At 36.7% G+C, this 26,292-nt stretch overlaps 1 protein-coding gene across 3 annotated transcripts in view; it reads left to right on the plus strand.

The window, feature by feature from the left end:
- The first annotated feature begins 2,966 nt into the window (after positions 1–2,966).
- The window catches only part of TPX2 (TPX2 microtubule nucleation factor), a 41,583-nt gene continuing 18,257 nt past the window's right edge, over positions 2,967–26,292 (plus strand). The window contains exons 1-10 of one of the 3 annotated variants that reach the window (XM_045521058.2): positions 2,967–3,100; positions 5,679–5,795; positions 12,905–13,082; positions 14,940–15,059; positions 16,571–16,697; positions 21,850–21,978; positions 22,877–23,005; positions 23,663–23,784; positions 24,744–24,895; positions 25,959–26,130. In XM_045521058.2, coding sequence (XP_045377014.2) covers positions 12,977–13,082; positions 14,940–15,059; positions 16,571–16,697; positions 21,850–21,978; positions 22,877–23,005; positions 23,663–23,784; positions 24,744–24,895; positions 25,959–26,130 — 1,057 coding nt within the window. In that variant the 5' untranslated portion in view covers positions 2,967–3,100; positions 5,679–5,795; positions 12,905–12,976. Of the gene's footprint in view, positions 3,353–5,678; positions 5,796–11,159; positions 11,608–12,904; positions 13,083–14,939; positions 15,060–16,570; positions 16,698–21,849; positions 21,979–22,876; positions 23,006–23,662; positions 23,785–24,743; positions 24,896–25,958; positions 26,131–26,292 lie in introns of those variants that run through there. The other 2 variants (XM_010960891.3, XM_045521059.2) reach the window with 2 other exon arrangements.

Here is a 26,292-nt window from a genome sequence, read left to right on the forward strand (position 1 = left end):
TGCCGTGGAAACAGCACAGCTCTACCACCACTTCCCTCCGGAAGTAAAGTAAGCTACCTTTACCTCCACCCCTACCCTGGGCCTGGTTGCATGTACTTGGAGGTCAGGTGATGTGTCTGCTGAAAGTGGACAGCCACAGCCTGGACAGACTCTGTCCTCCCTTTGTCAACGTCAGCTTCCTGAAGACAGAGATTTTGTCTGCCTTTTCTCTGCTGTTTCCCCATACTTAGCACAGTGGCTGGCACATAGTAGGTGCTCAGAAAATGCTGCAAGTGACTGTGCCTCTGTGTCTCTGACAAAGTTGGTTAAGTGTGTCTTTTGGAATTAAACCTAGAAATAGAAGTCCTAAGTTGCAGGGCACATGTGTTTGACATTTTTAAAAACTTTAAAAGTTAGGTTTATGGAGGTTTAATTGATGTAAAATAAACTGCACATTTAATGTGTACAATGTGATGAGTTTTGCCTTATGTATAAACTATTACCACAAGCGATATAAAGATATCCATTGCCCCCAAAAGTTTCTTCATGCATATTTGTAATTCATGCCTCCCATGCTCCATTCCCATACATTTATTTGCTTTGTGTCATTATAGATTAGTTTGCATTTGCTAGAACTTTACGTAAGTTAAATCAAACCTCTTAAATAGATGTTGCCAAATTGCCCTTTCAAGCAGCCAAACCCATCCATGGTCCCACCTGCTGAGTTACCTTGCACATCCTTGATACCATCAAACTTTTCATTTTGGTCAATCTGATGGGTGAAAAATGGTACCTCTTTGTTTAACCTAAATTTAAATTTTAACTTCAGTATAACTAGTGAGGCCAAGCACCTTTTCAAGTCTTTAATGACCAGTTTTGTACCTTCTTCTAAGAATTGCTTATTTTCCCCATTTTTTTCCTATTGAATTTTTGTCGTTCTCTCACTGACTCATAGATTTTTTTTTACATTCTAGGTTCTAATCCTTTTTTACATGTGTTGTAAATATTTCACCCCTCGATCTTTGTTTTCTTTTTAAAATGTAATTTTAAAATTGTGTTTTGACCAGTCTTTTCCTTTATATCCTAGTTTTCCCCTTATATCTTACTTAAAAAATTTTACCCACTGTCATAAACATATTCTTTTAAACCTTTAAAATTCTTAATTTTTGTACCTTTAGGGTTTTAATTCATCTGAAATTTGTTTTTGTAAACGGTATTGGATACAAGTCTAACATAATCTTTTTCCCAAATAAAAAGCAAATGTCCCAACTCCGTTATTTGTTTGTTTCCATCTGATTTGAAATCCTACTCAGCATTTACTAAATTCTGATATACGTGGGATGGTTTCTGGACTCTTAAAACTTTTCTATACTGATCTGTTTGTTTTTAAGTATTTTGTGGCAATATCCTGCTTAAAAAATTGTGGATAAACTATAAACAACAAGCTCCTACTGTATAGCACAGGGAACTATATTCAATATCTTGTAGTAACCTATAATGAAAAAGAATATGAAAAAAAGCTATCTATATATATATGTATAACTGAATCACCACACTGTTCACCAGAAACTAACACAACATTGTAAATCGACTATACGTCAATTAAAAAAACAAACTGGGGAAAATTTCAAACACATATATATATGTATGTGTATGTATCTATGTATCATGAACCTGTCACTCAGTTTTAACAATTTAATTTGTGGCCAATCTTGTTCTATCTATACTTCCACTTACTTTCCTTCCTGGGAAACTCCTGATTATTTTGAAGCAAATTCTAGAGTCATTTTATCCCTACCATTTCTATACGTATCTCTAAAAATAAGAAGTATTAAAAACAAAAACAAATAAAGAAAAAAATGCCACTCTTGCTGTTTATCTTTTGAAGAAACAAGACCTTTTGTCCTGGAGAGTTTTCCCATCCGGATTTTGCTGATTGCACCCCATGGGGTCAATTAATAACACTTTAAAAATTACTGTAATTTCATAACATATTAATATGAGATCTGGCATGGAAATCCCCCTGCCCCCGCCCAGTCCCCTACTATTTTTCAAAATTCAAATGCCACTTCTTGGGCTTTTCCTCGTCCATACGAATTTTAGAATCAATTTGGCAAATTCCATGACAAAACCTATTGGAATTTTCACTGCAATTGCCTTGAACTTTTCATATGGAAAATGAACATCTTTACAATATTAGATCGCCCTATCCGTTAATTAGGTATGTAACCTTATTTAATTATTTTTATAATTATTCAACAAAGTTTTACAGTTTAAAAAATTTCCTGTAAAAGTCTTGCTTTTTTTTTTTTTTTTAAACTTCGTAGCATTTTTTGTTATTACGAACGTCGATCTTTTTGTTCTCTTCTGACTATTGATGATGTATGGGACCAGACTTTCTTAATTCAAATCCCATCTCCTCCACTTAAAAAAAAATGTGGTTTTAGACAAGTTTACTTAGCTTCTCGGAGCCTCTTCCACAATTGAGGATAATGAAGCCATGGAAGTAGATGGAATTAAAACGGAAGAAACAAGCACACAAAATACCGCCACTTTTGCCAGGAAGAGGGCGTGGATTTGGATAGAGTTTGAGAGACTCCTTCAAGTTTGGCAGACTCTGGGGCGAGTCTATGTTGCATGCAGGGGGCTCCATGATAAAAAGAAGTGAATTCCTATGAATATTCAAGAGACTATGTACAATTTCAGGGAGAATAATAAATGAAGGATTTTCTTCCGCGAAACTTTTGGGGGGGTGAAGGACGTGCACCATCTGTTACCTAAGTGGACTCCCCTGTCTCTTCAGTTGGTAGTACCACCTTTCCCAGTTTGGAGCCGAGCATTTTGGGCTTTGTAGTAATTTCCTCATTCGGGCTGTTCCAACCGGCTCACGCCGTCTTACGAGACTACATTTCCTAGGAGTCTCCGGGGCCGGTTGTTTGCTTGTCCCTCATCCTGACTTCCGGCGTCGCTGCGCTCTCTAGAGCCAATCGGGAGGCTGGGATTGCCGGTTCCCGGCACTCTGATTGGTCCGTTTGACTGAGTCTGGGTTCAAATTTTCAACCGTAGTGAATGAGTCCCGCGGCGGGTCTTCCGGGCGGTTGGTTGTCAACGCTGAGGCGAGGTGAGCCGTGGGGAGAAAAGGGGAGCAGACTGGAGCACGGGGCCACCTTCTCCCTGATTTCCGAGCGGTAGGAGGTCGCCTCCCAGCGCCCAGCGCGGCTCGCGCCTCGAGGGACAGGCTTCTGGGACGTTGTGGTGCGAGGGGCGACGTCCTGTCCGGCGGAGCTGGAGCGGGGCTTCCGGCCTCCCTTCTCTTGGCGACAGGATTCCCCCTGAAGTTCGGCGGCCCGGGTCTAGCGGGCTGTGTCTGCAGGTAGAGGCGGAGGCCGGCGGCGGGAAATAGGCAGAAGGAGGAGTTGAGGAAGGTTGTGGGCTAAGGATAACGGTGACTACAATTAGATTATTATCCTGCACACAAGAAATAAGGATTTACTGGACGAAACACTCTGTGATTTCTCATTTAATTTTCGCCGCAAGCCAGTGAAGTCAGTACTGTTCGTAGCCTTCCTTTATAGGGGGGAAACTGAGGCCCGTAGTCTAGACACATTTCGAGAAATGGGTGAAGCAGCAGTCCTGCCCTCAGGACGTGTGGCAGTTGGTGGGGGAAAACAGATGTGGTTACAAACAACTACATTTAAAAACTACTGTGTAAGATAGAAAGGTAAATGAGGTAGTGTGGGAACATAATTGAGGGAGAGTTTAATTCCACTTGGAGTTGTCTTTCTGTTTTGAGAGTTAAAATTTGTTTTATTCCTATTTGCCCAGCCCTCCCCTTTTGTGGCGAATCACTAGGTATTCTTACCTTTCTAATTTCCTGTCCTAAAACAGGACAGCGGGAAGGAAAAGTGAACCAGGCTATGTAATATTGTAGGATTGTTTTGCTCTCTGTTTTATTAATATGTGGTTACTTTTTCTCACACACAATTTTCCAGTATTTAAGTACCAAGGACTTCCCTCCAGTCAGTCCTGCTTGGGACTTGACAGCATCTGGGTGTTCTACTGATTTTGCTTGGAGTTTTCCCTGGTTCAGCCTTACCTTCTCTTTACATCCTATGGTCTGTCTTTGAATTTGTCACACTCATCAGATGTCAAAATTCGAACTATTTGCTGTGATAATAAGGATATTTTTGTTTTGTGGCCTCAGTGTATCCCATGTCCTGTCAAGCCACCCTTAAATCAAACGAAGTCTTATTGTGGGTATATCAATTCAGTATTAAGTTGTCACACACGGGATCAAAATTATTGTGGCTCCTAGCTCACTTAGCTAATTAAATGACCTTTGAGGTTTTACTATGTGCTCAGATTGGTGTTAGATACTTCGGGTATACAGAAAAAGGGTTTTCTGGTTTGCTTGAGGACAAAAGTCTGATTCAAATGGACAAGTAACAGAAAAGACAAGATAGCATCTGAGTTCTCTATTGTTTTGTACTGTAAGTGCCCTGGCAATTTAGAGGTGAGGAAGATCTCTGAGGCTTAAACAGACAGGGGTGGCTTTGTGAAGCAGGTGGGACATAAACTCCTCTTGAAAGGGGAGTTTGGTTAGACAGGAACTAGAACAGTCTTGGTGCACAGAAATCACCCATTCAATATGTGTTGAATTGGAGAGGCAAGAAGGCGTTGTCTAAATTGACTACAAAATTTCAGGTATGGAAACTGGGTTTAGTGAATTAGGTTGATACACTTGTTTAAACTTTCAAATTATTTAAATGAAATAGAGTTAATTTGGTCAGGCTTATTCTTAAGTCTGTGTATTCCCAACCTTAAAAAAGTTAATTTATCCTGCAGTTGCAATTAAGCTTCTCCAGGAAACAGGATTATGTGCAAAGGTCCTTCATTTCTTGTTTAGGTACCGGGAGAGGTTCAGAGTTCTATAGTCCCTAAATATTTTTTTCTTCAGCCTTTCCTGGATCTCTTCCTTAATTCTTTTTGAATTGCTGAGGAAGAAAGGAGGAGGAGAGATTTAAATGTCCTTTGGCAAACTGAATTTTCTTTGTGGTAGGTGAAGGTAGGCAGCAGAATTGACTCCAGAGAGATTGAACACCCCAATCCATTCTGTGAATAGATTGTGTTTGAAACAGATCAGCAGCCCAAGGTGCTTTGTGAAAAAAGTATAGATGACTGGGAAGGGTTCTGTTTTTGTTTGTTTTCATCGAGAAACTGGATTGGAGAAAATTAATGATTACTGAGAAAGGTATAAAATTGTATGTAGGCGCTTACTTTAGAAATTTTTTTAATAAAATTCTATTTCTACTTTTTTTAAACTAAAAAAGATAGTAAAATGTTTTTCTTATTTTAAGTGTCCCTACTGTTTCTCCTGATGTTTGAATAGGATAGAAGTGCACACTACCACCTCTTGGTGTCAGTGTTCCTAAATTGCAGGGTTTGGAAAGGTTGTTTGTAAGTGGCAGTATGTAATGTAGAAGACACCAGGAGACAGCAACTGTAGACTGAAAAAAATTAAGAACACTTTTATACTAATGAAACAACAATCTGCTAAGTTTGGCATTTGAGGGTATCCAAGCTATTTAGACCTTAGCTCTCAGAAGCACTCTTTGGTTTTAAGAGTGGGGATCCTTGGTCTTTTAGCTCCTCTGTTTTCTGTTAAGCTTTTTTACTAACCTTTTTTCTGCTTCTTCAAGGTTCCTGATAAAAAGTACTTTTTAGACTTCAAAATTTCAGAAGAGAGGTGAAAGAGCGTACTGCAACTTTGAGTCAAGTTTATAGGCAGGTGGGCTGACAGACGGATTAAGCTACAGGTAAGTCTATATCCACGGTGTTAAATTCAAAATAAATAAGGGTAACATTAATATATTAGCTTCGAAAGTGTTAAAATAATTTTAGTTTATTATTATAAAGTAATTATTTTGGAAGAAAATTTATGTAATATGGAATAGCAAAAGAAAGTAATGTTACCCACTATCCCACCTCTCAGATAAACTATGGCTAGCACTTTAATAGATTTCTTTCCAATTTTTTTGTGTGTCTATATTTGGTTTTAAAAGTTAATGTACTAAAAACCTTCATTTTTTTGCTTAATAACTAGGTTATGAATATTTTGTCATATCATTAAAATTTTCTGTAACATTATTTTAATGGCTATATGGTATTCCATAATATGGTGGAACCATTGGTCAAAAAAAATACATATTTTTTGGTATCTAAAAAAAATGATACAAATGAACTTATTTATGAACCAGAAATGGACTCACAGACATAGAAAGTAGCTATGGTTACCAAAGCGGAAAGGGGGAGCAGAGGATAAATTAGGAGTTTGGGATTAACATATACACACTACCATATATAAAATAAATAAACCATAAGGACCTACTATATAGCACTGGGAACTATATTCAGTATCTTATAATAACCTATAATGGAAAATAATCTGAAAAAATACATATGTATGTAGCTGAAACACTTTGCTCTACACTTGAAACTAACACAACATTGTGAATCAACTATACTTCAATTTAAAAAATTTATTTCTCCTTTAATTTGAAAAAAAAGTGCATATTTTTAAGACCTTGGTACATAACACCAAATTGCCTCATAAAGTTATGCTGATTTACATATCCACTAACAGTTTATATTTACACAGACACAATTTTACATTTTAAAAATATGTAATAGATTCACATGGCACAAAAGTCAAAATAATATAAGAAGATTTATAGTTAAAAATCTGCTTCTAACCCTGTCATTGTCTACCTTACTCCCTGCCATCTCATTGGTAATCACTTTTTCAGGTTCCTGGGGAGTGTGTGAGTGTGTGTGTGTGTGTGTGTGTGTCTGTGTCTGTGTCTGTCTACTTTCCCAACCAGATACCTTTTGAGGGATATAAATCTCTACAAGACTGAGTAATTGAGATTTGACTAGGATTATAACCTCCTACAGCCCCACTGTCAACCCTTATAAACTCTTTCAGCTTCTTTTGGAACATCAGAACACTTTGGTATTACAAAGATCTCTGTAATTTGGCCTAGAGGTAGAAGGCATCTTTGATTTCTATCCAGGTTCTAGTAATCGTGTAAGAGTGGATTAAGGTTTACAGAGTTCTGTGGATGAATTTTAAAAAGCAGAACTGAACTGAATTTGTAATCCTTCAAAAAGAGCGGTATGAAACTCATACGTTTGGGAGGGAAATGATAGAAAAATGTATTTGCTTGAGATTTCCGGACAGTGATGAATTAGAACAAGTGTCCATGTGTCCTGTGCTGACTTCTGAGTGCTTGGACAGTGAGGGATAGTCGTTGGATTTTAAATTGACCCAATTTTGGAAGCTTCATAGATCTGTTTCTGTAAACAGATCCGATTTCAGCATAGAAGTTAGCAAATGAATGTGGAAACACAAAGTCCATTAACTTCCTTCAGATTTAGTTTGTGACTCTGGTTAACAGTTAAAATTGCAGTCTGGATTATGTTGCCATTTACTGTCTCATGCCAATCCTTATGTACAAAAAAAAGGGGGGGGGGGTAGAATGTAGGTATTTTCTCCCTGGGTAAGATGAAAATAACTCAACTCTATTTAACTTGTGGTAGTGTAACAGGATCTCTTATCCCTTATGAAAATAGAGTGTCCCTGGATAAATGGCACTGCCTGGGATGGGACCATCTTAACTAACTACACTTCTAATGGGGTCTTGACTTACTCTGTTTATTCTATTGCATTTCCAATTATTTAACTCATGATTTTTCCTCCCACAGAAATAGGCAAGACACAATTCACAAGCGGGATAGTGAGGTGCTTGAGAGCACCGAGGTCTTTGTTTTGCTTATAGAGCTGTCTACTATTTCAGCCTTGCTTAGAATGCACCCTTTTCCAGCTTTCCCCCACCTCCTCTGAACCTGCAACTTCTGATTTATAGAGCTTGTCATGGCTAGTTATTTTTGGTTTGAGAGTGAAGAGAGACAGGAGGCCTTGGAGGTTAATTTCAGATAAATATGAAAATAGGTTACATTGCTGCTTCTTCAGACTTCCTCAGTTGTGTACTTCCCCCCATATGTTTTCCCCTTTCCATTTATCTCTTCCCCTAGAAAAAGTCGATACTCATCTTGAGCCTGTAGAGCTCTGCAGGGCTGTCTTTTATGTATCACTTCCACCAGGAAGCCTTCTCTGACCCACCTCACCTGCTCCCCTTCTCTGTACTCCCATAGTACCCTTTGTTTATCCCCCACTACAGCAAGGGTCACCCTGTATCCTAATTGTCTGTGAATTCCTAAATGGAAGGTATTACATATATCTTTTTAGTCTTTGTTTTTTGGAAACAAAAATGAACTATATGATATGATTGATAGCACTTAATAGGAACTTTCAAATGGAACCTAACCAGTTCATAGCATTTGGAAGAAGCTTTTTCTTCAGGTCTGTTGTAGGATTATTGGTCAGAAAGAGCTATCTTCACTCAGAATGTTTCTAATTTTGCAGGAGTCTGAAGCTGTGGTGGATTCAGATAATTTTGAAATGTGAAGCTGATTCTTTTGCTTGGCAGCTTGATTTGTGTAGGGGAATGTGCTTGACGCATATGCCTTTTTTTTTTTTTTTTCTTCAGTGAAACCTGTTGACAGAAATTCAATCTTGATTAAGGGGTGCAGGAAGGCGTCCAGTTCCACCCTGCTTGGGGCTCTCTCATTTAAACGGTTGGCTTTGGCCCTGGCCTATTCCATTTCCCACTAGGCATTTAATTTTTGAAGGTTTTGAATCCTAATATTTATTATTTGTGGGAGAGGCAGTGTAGTGAAGCTGGCATAACCCAGTAGTTAACTTTTTGTTTTGCTCATCCACTTGTGCTATCACCCGTTATTTAGGAAAGTCAGACTTCTCAATTCATATGTATTTATTTATTTGTCCTCTTTTTTTGGTGGTGGTTGTGGGGTGGTCTCTTGAGTTGGCCATATAAGACCAAAAGATAGCTCAAGAGAAGCTTTTTTAAAAAGAAGTCATTTTTAGAAAATAGGATTTTGGTTTTAAAATATCACCTAAATAAAGATAAGGTATATTTAGGTTTGAGCCGCTTTGCCTTTTAGTAGATCTCAGAGGACATCCCTCCTTCCGATGCTTGAATACCCTTTTCATAGTCTCTTTTACTCTGGAATATCTACTGAGAGGTTCAGACTAACCTCTGTCTTATTTATAGCAAAAATTTATATGCAAGAGTACAAACTTAAAAAAAAGAGAAGTTAAAGGGTGATATTTTACTTTAAGGAAGATTCAGCTCAGAGCTTTCCTGGTGTATTTAGAATATGGATTTTAATTTACCAGAGTGTTCTCTATGAACAACTTGTCAGGGATGCTTAATTTTTGTATAGAGCAGGGTTTATTTTTATATTTGTCTAACAGGTTAGTAAGATTTGGTTACCTACCTAATATTTGAAGGAATATTTATAGGAAATCCTGTATATTATAGTGACCCCAGATTTTGGAATCCTATAACACTGCTACCTGCTAGTTGGTGATCTCAGAGTAGCTTAACTTCTCTGAGCCAGTTGCCTTATTTGTAAAATGGTGATGATGTCATCTGCCTTCTATATTGTTAATGCAGTTCACATGAGATGATTTATGTGATGTGCCTGGTGAAGTACTTGGCCTGTACTGGTAGTATTTGGAAGTTATTATCTATAAATGGTTTTGTCTCTTGCTCCTTGATATTTGATATTGTTCTTTATAAATATCTATTTTTAACTAAATATGAGAGGCAGTGGATAAGGACACCCCCTTTCGGGCCTGTCTGGGTTCCAGTCCTGGCTTGGCTGGTTTTTAGTTGCATGATCATGAACAAGTAGTAAATCTCTCTGTGTCTCAGTTTCCTCATCTGGAAAATGAAGATAATGGTACCTACTTCATAGGATTACTATGAGAATTTAGTGAGTTAATACAAGTAAAACACTGCCAACAGTGTTTGGCATGTCATAAATACTCAGTAATTAATAGCTATTATTATTTTTTAACTTTGTTTCAAGTTTATATACCTTTTTAATAGGTCAATATACAGGAACATTTTACTTTTATACAGAAACATTAAAAAAAATGTGTAGTGTTTGGATATGTAAAGTTAATAGCCAGTTTGCAGGCCATGTAAATGTGAAGCATTATTTCCAAAAATCAAAAGGTTTAACAATTATTGCTGGATTATAAGAATATTTAGTAAAAATTCCAGAAAGCCTAGTGACTTCTGGACTGTAAACAAAGATTTAGGAGGAAATAATACTGCTTAACTAGTTCTTTAAACTGATAAGGTATGCATTTATGTAACAAAACATATACAAAAAGTATAGAAGTTCATGTAGTGAAGTCTTCGCCTGGCCCAGACCTGCCAAGCTTTATTCCCAGACCCAAATACTGTTAACACTTTTGTGTTTTTCATAATTATGTATGTGTAAGGGTATATATGAGTATACATTACCCCTTTCCCTCTTTTTAACCTGAATGGTAGCATGCACTTGTACATTTTACTTTTTTCATTTAATAGCTCTTGGAGTTCATTTTGTACATATCACATATATAAAGTTACTTAATGTTTCATTATATGATTGTGCCATAATTTATTCAAATAATCTATCTATGATGGCTGCTATAGCTCTAGCCATTACATCTGCCTTCAAGGCAAGAAGGATGAAGGGAAAGGGCGAGAACAAGGGCTGCTATGTGAATTTTTTTTATACTTACATATGCATAAATACACATCAATAAGATAAATTTCTACATTTGGCAAGATCTATCAAAAAGGAAAACGCAAATTACCCTCCAAAGAGGCTAGCAGTATAGCTGCATAATTAAAAAAGATAAAAAGGATGTGAGGGGTTAAATTTGAATACTTTCTGGGTGGTTTTCAGCAGCATCCTTTGGTGGAATCATAGTTTTTAGGAGGCTAAGTGGAGTTGCTACATATTACATTCCTGCCTCTTTCCTCCCCCAGCTTTAATTGTCTTCATTACATTCCTGCCTGGGAAGTGTTCCCAGTGACCTGGGTTAGGCATTAAGATCATGGGAATCCAAGATTTTCCCATGTCTTCCAGCATGTTTGTTCACAAGAACAGGGAGACTTCTTCCTTGCAGCAGGGGAATTTTAACCACTGTCAGTTGCGGGAGAATCTTTCAGTAGGGTCCTTTGAATAGAAATGTGGTCAAGAAAAGGAAAACTATCAGTAGGTCGAAAGGCAGTGATTATATCACATGGTAGTGTATTTCATAGCACTCAAAATACTTTCTCATTTGTTTATAGGAAGCAGGTAGGCAGAAATTTGGAGTGACTTGCTTGTTGTCATGCCAGAGACGGGGCTAGAATTCTGGATTTCTATGTTGGGGGATTATTTTTGCCTATATATATGTGACAGAAAATGTGACTTTAACAGCTTATACAAAAAGAGTTTTATTGTCTGGAAATAGATGGTTGCTGATATTTGATTATCAGTGACCAGTATCTCTGATGTCTGGACCATTGTCTGTTATTCTCTTTGCCATTCACTCCTGTGTACATGATGAGTGCTATAGCTCCAGTCATTACATCTGCCTTCAAGGCAGGAAGGATGAAGGGAAAGGGCGAGAACAAGGGCTGTAGCTGTATCAGGAAGGTAAGAGTTTTTCTATGAATCTCTCGGCAGATTTCTACTTTGTTCTCATTGGCTAGAACTGTCCCATGGCTACTCCAAGCTTGGAAGCTTGGTGATATAGGGGGTGACTTCTGTAAGAGTACAGTTACTATTTTGATGGTGTTTAGTGAAAAATATTTTATCATAGCTTGACTTAAGCTTGACTTAGTCTTGAATTCTCTTTATACTTATAGTTTGTACTATATAATTTAAATGTTTATACTGTCGTATTTATTGTGATAGGATTCCTGTCTAGATTTTAAATTCCTTTGTGTTACCAGTATTTACTTCTCTTCCAAGATACAGAATACTTTAAGTACATGTTGTTCTGTGTGAAGACAAATGGCTCATTGTGTTTCATAGGGAAATTATTTGCCAGTGAGTGTAGCCTCTAGGCTGTTTTTCAGATTACTTTCAGCTATTTTCTTAACGCACAAGGTTTCAGCAGGACAGGACACAGGACAGTACTTAAAGTACAGAAAAGTAGGGATAGGCCCATATCTTTGTTTGACTTGTTTCTTTTACCCCATTTGCATGTTGTGCCTTTTATATATTTTTGAGTCTTTCTCTTCATGCCCAGGAATAGTATTTTTATGAAAGCATTTTCTAAAGAAAAAGCTTGTACTTGGCAAAACTGTATTGAACTCTTACTATGCGTGAGATACTGTTGTAAGCACCTTGATGGATGGATAAGGTATACACAAGTGAGTAAAACCCATCCTTGCCTATAAGAACTTAGTGTCTACTAGGAGAGACATTTGCATAGTTAACTAATATAAAATTGGTTGGCAAAAAAGCACTATGCCTTTGGAGAGGTAACAAGTATGTATGATAGCTGGAAACTGGGAAAGAATTTATAGAGAATTGAATTGAACTTTGAATGATGAGTAAGATACTGGTTGGCATGTATAAAATTTAATGGTGTGTTTCAGAAATTGGGTTTTTCAGGGTAGAGAGAAAGTAAATTTAATGTGGGGGAGGCTAGAAATGAGAAAACGGTAGATTGAGGGAAAATAAAATAATGAATGTAAAACACCTGTCACAGCACATGGTGTGTTCATCAAATTTGCCCTTTCCCTAATTCTAACATATTTACCTTAAGGAGTCCTTCAAGTTACCAAAGAAGCAAAGTTAACTTTTAGTGTGATTTGAAAAGTAAGACATACTGCCCAGGTGGTTTTCAGAATTGCAGATATGATAGTAAAAGCAAGGTAATTGCTAGGGAATCAGTACCTTAGATAAATGTACAACCAAGTTTCTGAACCCTTTCTTTCCTTAGGAGGTGACTTATTGAGAAAAGTGACACGAACGCTGGGGAAAACCTGCTCTTCTGCACCAAGGGTGGGGAACAATGTCACAACTTACAACCTCTTATTCCTATGATGCTCCCACGGACTTCATCAATTTTACATCTTTGAATGATGAGGAAGATACCCAAAACATAGATTCCTGGTTTGGTAAGTGTCTGCTTTATTTGGTCACTTTTAGGGTCAGTGGTTTGCTTTGTGCTGAGGACCTTTCAAAAATAGAAAGAGTTTTAAGAAAATAACTAAAATATAAATTTCTTTCTGCAAGGTACTTTGTCATCCATGATATGATAGAAATAATTGAAATTCTCACTATTTTGGGAAAGGACTATCAGTAGAAATCAGTATTTTACAGTTAAGAATGACAAATATTTAAGCTTTAGGAACATATGGGGAAATCCAGATAAGGCAAAGCTGAGTGAAATTCTCAGACATGTCTGTAGTGAGGGCAACCACATAAAAACTTACTCTACTGTCACTGGACATAGAGTATAATATTGCAACTGGGGCAGTGATACTGATACACTCCACCAATCTTACTCACACTTCCCCAGTTTCACTTGTACTTCTTTTTATTTATGTGTATTAAGTTCTTTGCAGTTTTATCACCTATGTAGGTTTGTTGATCTACCCCCACAGCCAAGATAGCAAATAGTTCTAACATCACAAGGATCCTATGTTGCCCTTTTATAACTATACTCCCCTCCCTATTGCTGCCTCTCCCCAGTTCATTTTTAAATGGAGGGATTATACTACTCAGAACCAAATCTCCAAATAGAGTTTGGATTGCTTGTTGTTGGGTCGTGTGGTATGACACAAACCCTGACACCAGGTCAACAAGTAAGGATGTGATTTTGTTTTTATATTACGTTGGAATAAAATATGAGGCCAGTGATATGTCAGGCTAGTAGTTGCTGGGGCACTTTCATTTTTTTCTTTCTCATGTCCTTTTTCTCCTCATTCGGAGAAATCAGTATGTATTGGGGGACAGAAATGAGTCCATTGCAGCTATACTCAACACTTATAATGTAGTGTCTAAATGTGATGGCACATACCATTGTCTTGGAAAAGGACTTTAATGAGATGCGGTGGGGATCCTGAGGGGAGGGGTCTGCTGGGAGTGGTGTAGGAGGAAGGGTGGATGAGACAGTCATCTGCCACTCAGAGGTCTTCCCTATGCCCTTATCCACTGAAACCCTGAGAAGTAGCTGGATTGTCTGACTAGCTCTTTTTCCAAGGTTTTCTTGAAAATCGGAAAGGAAATATAACAATACTATTAAATACAGTTTGGAAGAAAAAATGAATCCCACAATTTTTTCAAAATCACCTTAGCTCTAATATATTACTTCCTAATTTTCTTCTAAATAATCACATCTTTTTACACAGTTGCAATCAGAGTGTATGTTCATAGAGTTAGTGCTGGGACTCACTGCATTCCTGAAGCTTCTATTAGTCAGCTGTTGGTGGAACACACTTTTCACTGCTTTGCCCTAGCCTTTATGTACCGCAGAACCAAAGATAAAATTTTTTGAGAGCCTAGCTCTGTTCCATCCTCACATACCCCACACTCGCCTAGTTGAGGAAGAACCTCAACTCAATTATAGACTGTAAGGTGTCCCTTGTAAGCCTTACAGATCTTGCTGGCTACAGTTTTCTTTAAGAGGAACATGATGTATTTACGTGGTAGATAAGGCCAGTTTATGCTTGTATGGCCCTAAAGTGTATCAAGCAAAGGTAAGCTAATCACAATGCAGAGTCTGCACTTCTCCTTTTTTCTAATACATTGTTGCAGTGTTGCCAGTGTTTTAGTGATAGTTTTTGCAGTCTCTATCTCTGATGTACAATGTGTTCTTATTTCTTCTTGATCACTAGAACTGTGCTAGTACTTGCCAAATGAGTTAGAAGTCTACTGGTAGGAGGCTTTAGGCCCCATTTTAAGTATATGGCACTGATTTATTTTGCTTCTCTGCTGATTGTTTAGATGATGATGGTTTTACTTTTTCACAGAGGAGAAGGCCAATTTGGAGAATAAGTTTCCTGGAAAGAATGGTACAGGAGGGCTTTTTCAGGGCAAAACTCCCCTGAGAAAGGCTAATCTTCACCAAGATTTCACACCTTTGAGACCAGGTAAGAAAGAACATCTCAGAAAAAAGCTCCTTGGCAGAATGGTGAAGCAGTATATTAGAAACCTGAGGGATCTGGGGAAATTACCTAAATGCTGTATCCCTTGGTTTTTAATTGGTGAAATGGGCTAATTCATTTACTTATTTCATGGTGAATGTGAAACTAATGATTTAGTGCTACATTTTTTCCCCAATCTTTTGGAAATTAAGCTAACATAGAATTTTATTGCTTAGATACATAACTGTTTTCTTTTTATGATAAAATTTAATGTACCCTAACCTGAATCTGGCTGGGAAACAAAACAGCAGGAGAGAAGAATGTACTGCTTGCACACTGTACAAGAATTCTTTGAGTCATATATCTTACTTTGAAAGATGATTGACATTTAAACTAGCATTTACTAAATCTGCAAAGTATTGTCTATTTGATTAGAATAAGAGAAGAATTCTTTAATAAGTCCTAAATTCTCAAAAATGATTCTTGTTTTGAAATAGCAGCTATATTTAGCTGTAATTTATATATCATACAATTCACCCGCTTAAAGTGTACATTTCAATGTTTTTTCATATTCACAGTGTAGTTGTGCAACCATCATCACAATCAATTTAGAACATTTGAAAATTAATCTTTACACCAGAAATTGACACAACATTGTAAACTGACTATATTTCAATTTAAAAAAAAAAAGATTTTAAAAAAAGAGAATTTGGGCTTTTTCTCTTTTTCTTGATGAGTCTGGCTAAAGGTTTATCAATTTTGTTTATCTTTTCAAAGAACCAGTTCTCAGTTTCATATTGGACAATGATCCTTGAAAGGTATAACCTCTTAATCTGGGGAGGGAATTATTTTTCTTAATATCATCTTAGTATTTTTGCTGCCTTGTTTCCTAGATCTTATTTCTTCTTTCTTGTGTTCTTTCATTTGTTCTTCATTTTGCAGGGGTACATTCTCAGGGAACTCCTAATATTAGGTGTAGGAGAGGACAACTTTGAATTGTCACATGTCTGAAAATGTCATCTTTCCAGCTTCATTCACAATTGAAAGTTGAACTTAATATAGAATTACAGATGAAAAGATTTTTTTTCTTGACTTCTGTGAAGGCATTGTTCCTTTGTCTTTTATCATCCTGTGTTAACTGATGAGGAATTCAGCTTATCCTATTTTCCTTACTTAGGTGATTTCTTTTTCTCTATGGAAACTTTCAGAATTTTATTTTTTTTAAATGTCATGAGAATGTGTTTGGGATTATTTTTTCTGAGGTAGTACCTCAGGCTGGCAAATAGGCAGGGCCCCTGGATACTTCATTTCTGCTTCAACCAAAATAGCTTTAATAAAGTGATCTTCTGCATAAGATTTTATTGGAACTAAAGGTTCCACTGTTTGAGAGGGATATATACACACACAAAATTTTCAATCTAGTGTTTTGTATTAAGTCATATACATGTAGATGTATCTCTCATCTCCGATTTGTTTCCTTGGGATTTGAGTACTGACTAGTTTTTGCTCTCCTGCAGTTGACAACACTTACAACAAAGAGGCGGAAAAAGAAAATCTGGTGGAAGAGTCCATTCCATCAAATGCTTATTCTTCTGTAAAAGTCAAAGGAACCACAACAAGAAATACTACAGCTCAGCCTCAGAGGTAGGACTGTTTGGGGCTCAAAAGTGGTGATTATATTAATAATGTTCAAAGAATAGTAACTGTAGCATCTACTATGTGAACTACATTGGACTCTTCGTGTTACCTTTTTTAATCTTCATAACATTTATGAGTTATACATAATATGCCTGATTTATAGATAAGGGCTCAGAGGTGCTAAGTGGCTTGCCTAAGGCAAATTTATTTCAGAGACAGGATTCACACTGATCATTTTGGCTCCAGAGTCCTTGCTGTCTGCACTAGCAACATGGGTTGCCATTTTACGTTTATTTGTGTGGATATTTGACAGATTTTTTTCCTGTTGTAAGTAAACTCCATAAGGGCAGGTATCATGTATGCTTAGTGCCTAACAGTGTCTGGTAGGAGCAAAGCTGAAAAACTGAGCAAACGGGTGGATGGATGGGTGGGTGGGTTAAGCTGCACTCTTGGCATTAGTGACTTCCGAAATCTAATGTCTTTGAATGTTGCACTTGGTTTCAGTATCCTCTTTTTAACCAAAACACAATGTTTGTCAGTCTTAATATTAGTTGTCTTCAGATGGCAGTAATCAAAAGAATATTCAAATTAGATTTTTAAAAACTTTTACCACCTAATAATTACCACTCACTCATAGAGTTTAAATTCTAGGACTGTTTATTGCTTTATACTTTGATGTCACCAGAATATCCTCAAGGAAGAGGAATGGCAGAGTATTTCTAATACTATTGCTCAGAAGTAATGAAATGACCCTTTACAAAGCCTCAGGCTGGTATAAGAGGATCACCATTTGAGGATGGTATCATACATGCTGATTTTAATCTTTCCTAGTTAAGAAGCCCATTTTAATTAAAGAATTCTATGAGATCTCAACCAACTAGGTATGTATCACAGGAGATATAAGAGATTGCTATTGGTTGATACTGTGGTTTCTGTTCCATGTTTAGATTGTTAAGTGAGGCCTACGGAAAAGGGACCCAGTGTCCTATAGGTTTTTTCAGAATCCAGAATAGTGTTAGTGTCTTGGCTTCTCCATTTTGTATATGTATATGATTACTAAAAATGTCCCACATTCTGACTGAATTCTGGAGTGATTTTTGAAAATGATGATATGACCTAAAGCCAGCTGTTCTCAGAGTCAGAAGACCTGAATTGTTTTTTTGTTTTGTTTTAAAGGCAGGTACCTCTAATACTCAAAACCTTAGTTTACTGACGTATCTCAGGCTTATTGCAAGAAATAGCAAATAAGGTAACATGTGACATTAGTTTGTAAATGATACTGCATTATGAAAATGCATGAAGAAGTAAAACATTAGTGCCATTTATCTCAGATCTCAGATTTATCTTAGTCCAGGGATGCCTAATATAGAAAGGAACAGTAGATGAAATAGGGAAGGTGTAGATAATCATACAAATTCACTATTTCATTTTCACATGGTTTTGATGAATAGGCTAAAAGATGGCCATAACTCTTTTGACACAGAATAGTTAAGAGTTAACAAGGCCTTAGTCTACAGTAATAATTTCTTCATGCAGGTGTTGCTTTACTACAAATATACATTTTAATTCTTGTAATCTCATCTCTTAGTGATTTCTCCCTAAAGACACCCAGCAATTCTTCTCTTGACTTTATAACATCATTGTATGCTGAGTTTAAGTGATAGTCCAAAATGGTCATGTCTTCATGTACTTTGCCTTCTTTCTAATATTTATGAAACCATGTCCATTTTAAAAAATCAATTTTATTGGGGTATAATTTGCATATAGTACAATGTACAGATCTTGAATGCACAGTCTGATTAGTTTTGACAAATGTATAACACCATGCAACCACGACACCATGATCAATATAGAACATGTCCATCACCTCAGAATGTTTCCTCATTCCTACCCCTTTGCAGTCAACTTTTACTGCTCGCTCTTTCTGCTTTCTCACTCTCCCACCCCCCACCCAGAAGCAACCACTGTTCTGATTTCTGTTGCTATAGATTAATCTTGCCTGTTCTAGATATTTTTATAAACGGAATTGTATGGTATGTACTCTTTTATCTGCCATCTTTCACTGAACATGTGCTTTTGAGATTCATCCATGTCATTGCATGTATTAATATTTTGTTCCTTTTTATTGCTGATAATAAATTTTATTGAATGGATATACCACAATTTATCCATTAACCAGTTGAGGACATTTGAGTTGCTTCAGTTTGGGGTTATTATGAATAAAGCTGCTATGATTAGTTGCCTGTAGATTTTTCATGAGGAAATGTGTTTCTCTTGGGTGACTATCTAGGAGTGGAATTGTTGGGCCATACTGTTAAGTGTGTTTTTATAAGAAACAGCCAGAATGGTTTCCGAGGTGACTGTACCATTTTACATACCTATTAGCAATATATGAGAGTATCAGTTTCTCCACATCCTGGCCAACACTTGGTATTGTCATTCTCTTTAATTATATTTCATTGTGTTCTTAATTTGCGTTTTTCTGATGACTAATGATGTTGGTCTCATTTTCATGTAATATTTGGCCATTCATATATCTGCATATGTAGTTGCTTTTTTGGTCTGGCTCCCTAGAGTCTCTGCTGTGCCTGAAAATGTTAGTGGTCCGCCAAGACTGAGTAGAGGTTATACTCAGGTTTAAGTGTTCATCCTCTTTGTGGTTCTCTTGCTTCTGGAGTTTTGCTCCTAAGTTTCTAGCTGTTTTGCCAGCCCCAATGTTTGTCTTCTGACACTTAAAGCTTAGTAAGACTTAAGCTGTGTAGGATTCTACTGTATACACATTGGGGAATGCACTAAATAAAAAAAGCAGCAAACTCACCAGTCTCACCTAGTGCACTTACGTCTTTAAGGATGGACACCTCACCAGTTTTTGCTTTTTCACTGGGGCCCCCTTAGACTCCCCTAAATATGCATAGTTAGCATATGTGTGTATACATAGCATATATAGTAGCACATAGGAATTTGTGCTGAGTTTTGGCTCAGATTTTGGGTGACAGCTTTTCTGTAGCTCTTTCATTTCCAGGATTTTTCTCCTAAATTTCCAGCTGCTGTACTGGCCTTGAATTCTATCTTCTGTTATCTATAGCCAGTGAGACTAGAGTTTTCTGCTGCTGTAGCTGCCACATTTGGGGAGTGCCCTCAGGCAAAAAAGCTACTAACTTATAATTCTTAACCTTTGCAGTTGCTGCTTTTCATGGATAAATGTTCCTCTTTTTCTGCCTGCTTTTGGTCACTTTACAGTGCCTTCAAATAGTTATATTTTTGTATTTTGTCTACATTTTATGATAATATGCAAGAAGATTTGTGTGATAAATTCACTCTGCATTACTCCATGTATTTGTTTTTATGAGTACTTTGAGAGATTGATACGAAAATATTTGCAGATGAAAGATAAGAAATTTGAGATTTGCTTTAAAATCTAGGGAGTGGATGGAGGGAAAATTGACAATGTGATTGGCTGTAAGTTAATCATTTTTAAAGCTGAATGATGAGTACCTAGTGATTTATTATAATATTCTCATTTTTTAGTTATGTTTCAAATTCCCTATGATAAAGATTTTAAAATTAGGTAGTCTATGCAATCTCATAAAAATGTGAATATATAATAATAAATCTTAAAGTATTGAGGGAAATTAACCAAGATCTAAATAAATGGCAGGGCATACCATGTTCATAGTTTGGGAGACTCTACTGTAAATATGTCAAGTCTCCTTATCCAATCTGTCGATTCAATGAAATCTCTATAAAAATCCCAAAGGTTTTCATTTTGGATATTGATAAGTTGAAGTAGAATCCACAAAGAAAAGCATTGACATGCTTTTAGAGAAGGAGGTTGTTGTATTTGAGCATATTTACCTAATCAAATGATAACCATAAAGAGAGTGAAAAGCCAATCCCCGGATTAGGAGAAGATATTTGTAACACTTAAAACCTACAGAGGGCTCATATTCACAGTATATAAAGAATTCCTACTAGCCAATTAGCAAAGGATTGACAATGCAGTAAAAAACAACCAAGAGATTTAACTAGCACTTTATGAAAGAGGACAACCAAATGGCCAATAAACATGTGAAAAGGTGCTCAAACTCACTGGAAAAAGCAGATTAAAACCACAATGAACTTCTACTGTATACCAATTTATATGACTAAAATTAAATCATTTGACAGTACCAAGTGTTTAGGAGAATGTAGAGCAATGTTGGACTCTTAAAGATTTGTCAGTGTAAGCATGAATTGGTATGAGTACTTTGGAAAATAACTTTAGTTGATAAACCAACGTCCTATGACCTAGCAATCTTATGAGTTAACATATCCAACAATGTGTGCAACAATATGTAAGAATCAGCAGTAGACTGGATAAATAGTAGTACATTCCTACAGTGTTATACAGCATTGAAAATCAGTGACTCAAAACTGTGAATCAGTGTGGTTGAATCTCACAGACATAATAGTGAGTGAAATAAACCAGATAGAAAAAATACTTAAAATAGTCTGATTATAGTATAAAGTTTTTTGTTTCCTTTCTAAATGTACCATATTTATGGAATACATGTTTGTATGATAAAATGATAAAGAAAAAGTAATGATTACTGTAAAAGTCAAGGTAGCACCTGCTGCTAGTGTTTTGTTTCTTAGCCTAGGAGGTGATTTCATGAGTCTTCACTTTGTAATCATTTAACTTAAGTTTTGCTTTGTGCACTTTTTGTTATGTGTTATATATTTTAACAAAAAGGGGTGCCATGGCTAAAACAGGAGAAAATAAACACGTTAGTAAATTTCCAGGAGACCTGATTTCTAATTTCAAGTCTGACAGCAGTTAGCTATGTCACAGGGTCAAGTCACCTCATCTCTTTTTACTTTTATTCATACCTCTAAAAGGAGGGAGTTGCACCAAGTGATTGCCAGTGCCTTTTTACAAAATTAAATCAGCTTTATGGAGGTCTAATTTATGAACACCAATGCACTAAAGTACCAACAATTTATGGTGAAATTTAAAAAACTATCAGTAAGACAAGAAGATACTAGATTTTTAGAGTGGAAATAATACCATTTTTTATAACCCTTCATAGTGTGACATATTTTCACATTTCTGAAGAGCATTTGCATATCTAGTAGATGTACTCATTAAAGATAAGTTTTATGAATTCTTCTACCATAGAAGATCTCTTAGACTCTCTGCTCAGAAGAATTTGGAACAGAAAGAAAAACATCATGTAAAAATGAAAGCCAAGAGATGTGCTACTCCTGTAATCATCAACGAAATTCCACCCCCCAAAAAAATGAAAGTGTAAGTAGCCACAGCTTCTGTCAGTTGGCATAGGTTTTACCTCTGTTTGCTCCTGTGATAAGAGCAAGTGGAATATGTGGTGCTTGTTCTTATTTTTATCAGTTGGGAATGTATTTTGCCGAAGGTAACAGCCATTTAACTAGAGTGGCTTAAAGAATAGTGAATTATTTGCTTCACACAAGTCTAGTTTACTGCTAGCTTTATTTGGTTCAATGACATCTCTGTGAGTCTTAGTTTTTTTTTTTTTTTCCCATACTTGTTGCTCAAGGTGGCTGCTCTTTGTTTCTTAGCTTCTTCCTTGTACTTGTTGTCTCATTGTTACAAGATAGCTGCTGTATATCTGTAGGTATCATATCCATGTTCAAGAGAAGAAGGGTCTGGCAAAGAAAGAGGGGCAGCACCCATATCAGGAAAGTGAAGTATTTTCCAGAAACCCTTATGTTATACCTCAGTTGACCAAACTGTAAATTAGATCCACTCTAATTGCAGTAGAGATGGTTGAAACAAGTATAGTATTTTTTGCCTTCATACATTGTTGCCCCAAACAAAATAGGAGTTGTATTAATAAGAAAGAAGGTGGATACATATTAGGAAGACAACTAGCTGTCTGGCATTTGTTCATTTGATGATGAGCATTTAGAATCCCTTCCTATCCTCCTGAACCATCACCAGACAACTTTTACCTTGACTTCTGTTGGTGTTCTCAAAGTTTACCCATTGTAGCCGTTGGTATATATGATCTGATTGATACTATTTGGAAGAATCTTGCTGCTGAAGCATGGTTGTTGTCCTAAAGAATGAGAAAATTTAAGCCATGTGTGGTAGATCTGGGGAGGAGGGTAGAGCAGGATATGCTGCAGGGAACTGAGAAGATGTTTTTTGTCCTTTTGAACTCAAGTTCTCAAAATAAAAAGAAGGCAAAGGAAGAGGAAGAAAGCAATGCTCATCAAGATATTTCCGAAAAGAATGAGTCTTCCCCAGAGAAAGCCAAGACCAGACATACTGTGCCGTGTATCCCACCTGTAAGGTATGATTCTTTCCTGAATTTCAACTTTAGACTCTGTAGAATAAAATTACAAATGGGTAAATTTACAATCTGTTTGATGCATATGGAGCTTGGGAAACTCCTAAAGCTGTAACCTTGGTATGGTAAATTGTTTTATGTCCTTGTGGATACTTGAGTCTTACACATTGAGAAAAATATATTAAAACAAATGTAAAAGAAATATAAAAGGAAAAAGTTAGTAAAGGTTATAACTATCTAAATTGAACAGTTTTTATTTTGCAAAGCTCCATTCTGAACTTTACTTAAGTGAAATGCATATTTTTTATAATCAGTGTATAAAGTCTTTGGGTTCTGCTTTACTCATTCACTGTGAGACTATTTTATTTTCTGTACTGCTGCAAAATCTTCACCTTTACCCCTTTTTGAAAGATTGTTAACATTCTATAAAATTAAATTTAACTATTTCTAAATTTTCATCAATATTTTGGAATAAATTTTGTATCTTTTTTCCATAGTGTTACCTAAGTTAATATTGATTTATTAGATAATATTTTTTGGTTTTGCTGGTTATTTTGTCATATGTTAAAAATCTAATCTATATAATCCCTTTAGATTTTTTGAAACATTGAGTCTCTTTCTCCTGTCCCCTCTCATCTCCTTTACTGGTTTGCTGTTTAGGCAGAAGATTCTACAAAGTACTGAGGAGCAAGAATTAGAGAAGAGAAAAAAAATGCAGCAAGAGGTGATGGAGATGCGGAAAAAGAATGAAGAATTCAAAAAATTTGCTCTTTCAGGAGCAGGTCAGCTTAGTTCTGACTGAGTCTGATTTATGAGGGGGTGTTTCTCATAATCTTGGTAGGGTTTTTGAAGTCTCTAAAGCAAAAAAGTCTGTCTTGGTCAGTGGTCAGCATAAAAAGATGTGTTTACTTAGAAGGCTTAACATGGGTCCCATTCCTATCCCAATAATCATTTCCTAGAACATTTTACATACATTGGTCCTTTCTTAGAGCATGCTATTCCTCTCCCTCTTTAACTGGAGAAGTCATACCTATCTTTTGAGGCCTTTTTTCATGAGGACTTCCCTCCTTTCTCCAAGTAAAATTAATTCCCACCTTCTTTTTCCTCCTAATTCCTTTTCTTTGTATTAGAAAAGAAAGAACTAGGATTGAGAAAGAAGGTAAAGCAATTGGGAAGACCAGTTTTTTGCTGCTGTTTTCCCATTTTATCCTAGGCAGAGGAAGAGAAAGCTGAGTGAATCCAGTAGTAGCTATGGAAGAAAAGGATGAGGGACCTGAAGGGATAGATTTCTCCTTTGCTCTGGCATAATTATTATTGGTGGAGTCAAAGTTATAAAGCTCTGTTTACCAGGTTGAAAAAGCATCTCTAGTGTTTATAGGGTCTCTCTCTTAGAGATGTTTAGTTGAGTGTATTTTAAAGTTAATTCATAGCTTTTCCTACCAGAAGTGTTCCAGTTACTCTGTGTCACCAGAGCTATGACCACACCCAGAGATGGGATTATTCTTCCCTGTGCTGCCTTATTGTAGTTTGACCAAAGGGCCTCCAACCCAATAGTACTCAATGAATAAGGCACATATATTGGTTTCCCTGAGGACTGTTTCAAGTGTTGGGTTGTATGTGGAGTGTAAACAAAGTCAAATCTATGATAATAGAAATACCGAAAGAACTGGTTAAATGGGGACTTACTTTATGTTCTCTGTTCTTAGTGTTACATGTGTGTTTTACTCTGTTCCTCACTTAGGGCACCCTGTGAAGAAATCGGTGAGCCAGGTGACCAAATCAGTTGACTTCCACTTCCGCACAGATGAGCGAATTAAACAACATCCTAAGAACCAGGAGGAGTATAAGGAAGTGAACTTTACATCTGAACTGCGAAAGCATCCTCAATCTCCTGTAAGCTAATGGACTAAATTAATATTTTTGTTACTAATTCAGTGAGGATTTGGTGTAGTATTTGTGGTCACTACTTAGAATAATGTAATTAGAGAAGCATATGCTTTTGAGTTAAGGTAGATCTACACCCTCACTTTGCCTCCTGTTAGCTGTATAATCTTGGATAAATCACTCTATGTCTCTGGGAGGCATCAAGTTGCTGTGAAAATTGAATTGAGAATGTATGCAAAACACAGAATTGTGTGTGGCAAACTGTTAAGTATAGGCTTATTACAGCTTGTGCGATTACAAAATTTTTGAAAAAAGCTTGTGTCTGCAAAGTTGTGTGCAAAATATAACAGAGTTTATGAGGAGAATGAGGTTGGGGCAGACCACTCAGATCCTATGCAGTTTTGTTACCAGAGCACTAACAAAAACAGTAACAATCCTAAATAAAAATTCTAGCAGTGAGAATTTCTACTTGAATTTGCAGTCAGCATCATCACTTGTTGAAGTTAGTCCTCTACAGTCATAAATCCTGGGATTGTGCTTCTTCCTTTGAGATGTAGGTCCTTGAAGATTTTTTTTTTTCCCCAGTCAGAGACCAGTTTTATCAAAATTAATGATCTAAGGAATAGGCTTCTTCATCAGTCAGTTTTTGGTAGGATGTGTGGAGGAATTTGATTCAGGCAGCTGTCTGACCTGATCCAGACCCAGACTCAATTCTTTTTTTTTTTTTTTTTAAAGGGGAATGGGAGTGGGATACCTTTGCAGCCATTGTTTTCCCTTCCAGTTAAGAGAACTTGCTCTTAATTGCTTCAAAACTTAACATGCTTGGGAAAAATCATCTTATGAACTATTACAGGACGAACAATTTGTTAGGTGCTAGATCCTTTCTCCCTTTTTTTAAAAGATGGGAATAGCCTGGTTATAACCCTTGCTCAAGGACTGAAAAACCTAAGAGTAATTATCTTGGCTTTACACAGGCCATTTTCCTTTTGATTGTCTGTGCTGAATATGTGGCTTGTGGTCAATCTGAGGTCTTTCGTAACACTTCGTTTCGGGAACAACTTCTTTCTTTCAGGCCCGAGTGGCTAAGGGGTGCACCATTGTTATGCCTTTCAACCTGTCCCAAGGGAAGAAAAGAACATTTGATGAAACAGCTTCTAAATATGTGCCCCTTGCAGAGCAGGTTGAAGCCTTCCATAAACGGACCCCTAACAGATACCACTTGAGGAGCAAGAAGGATGATATTAGTAAGTTTCTTTCCAATGTCATACCTGGTTGGAGAATCATACCTCCGCTAGAATTCCCTTTGCTTACATCTTAGGCACAAATTTGCCTTTAGTTGAGATCCTAGCTTTTGAACTAAAGCATGGCATTCTGCCTACGGGCAGACAACAAATGTATACATAGTT

The sequence above is a fragment of the Camelus bactrianus genome, chromosome 19 (assembly GCF_048773025.1).
Source record: "Camelus bactrianus isolate YW-2024 breed Bactrian camel chromosome 19, ASM4877302v1, whole genome shotgun sequence".
Classification (NCBI taxonomy): domain Eukaryota; kingdom Metazoa; phylum Chordata; class Mammalia; order Artiodactyla; family Camelidae; genus Camelus; species Camelus bactrianus.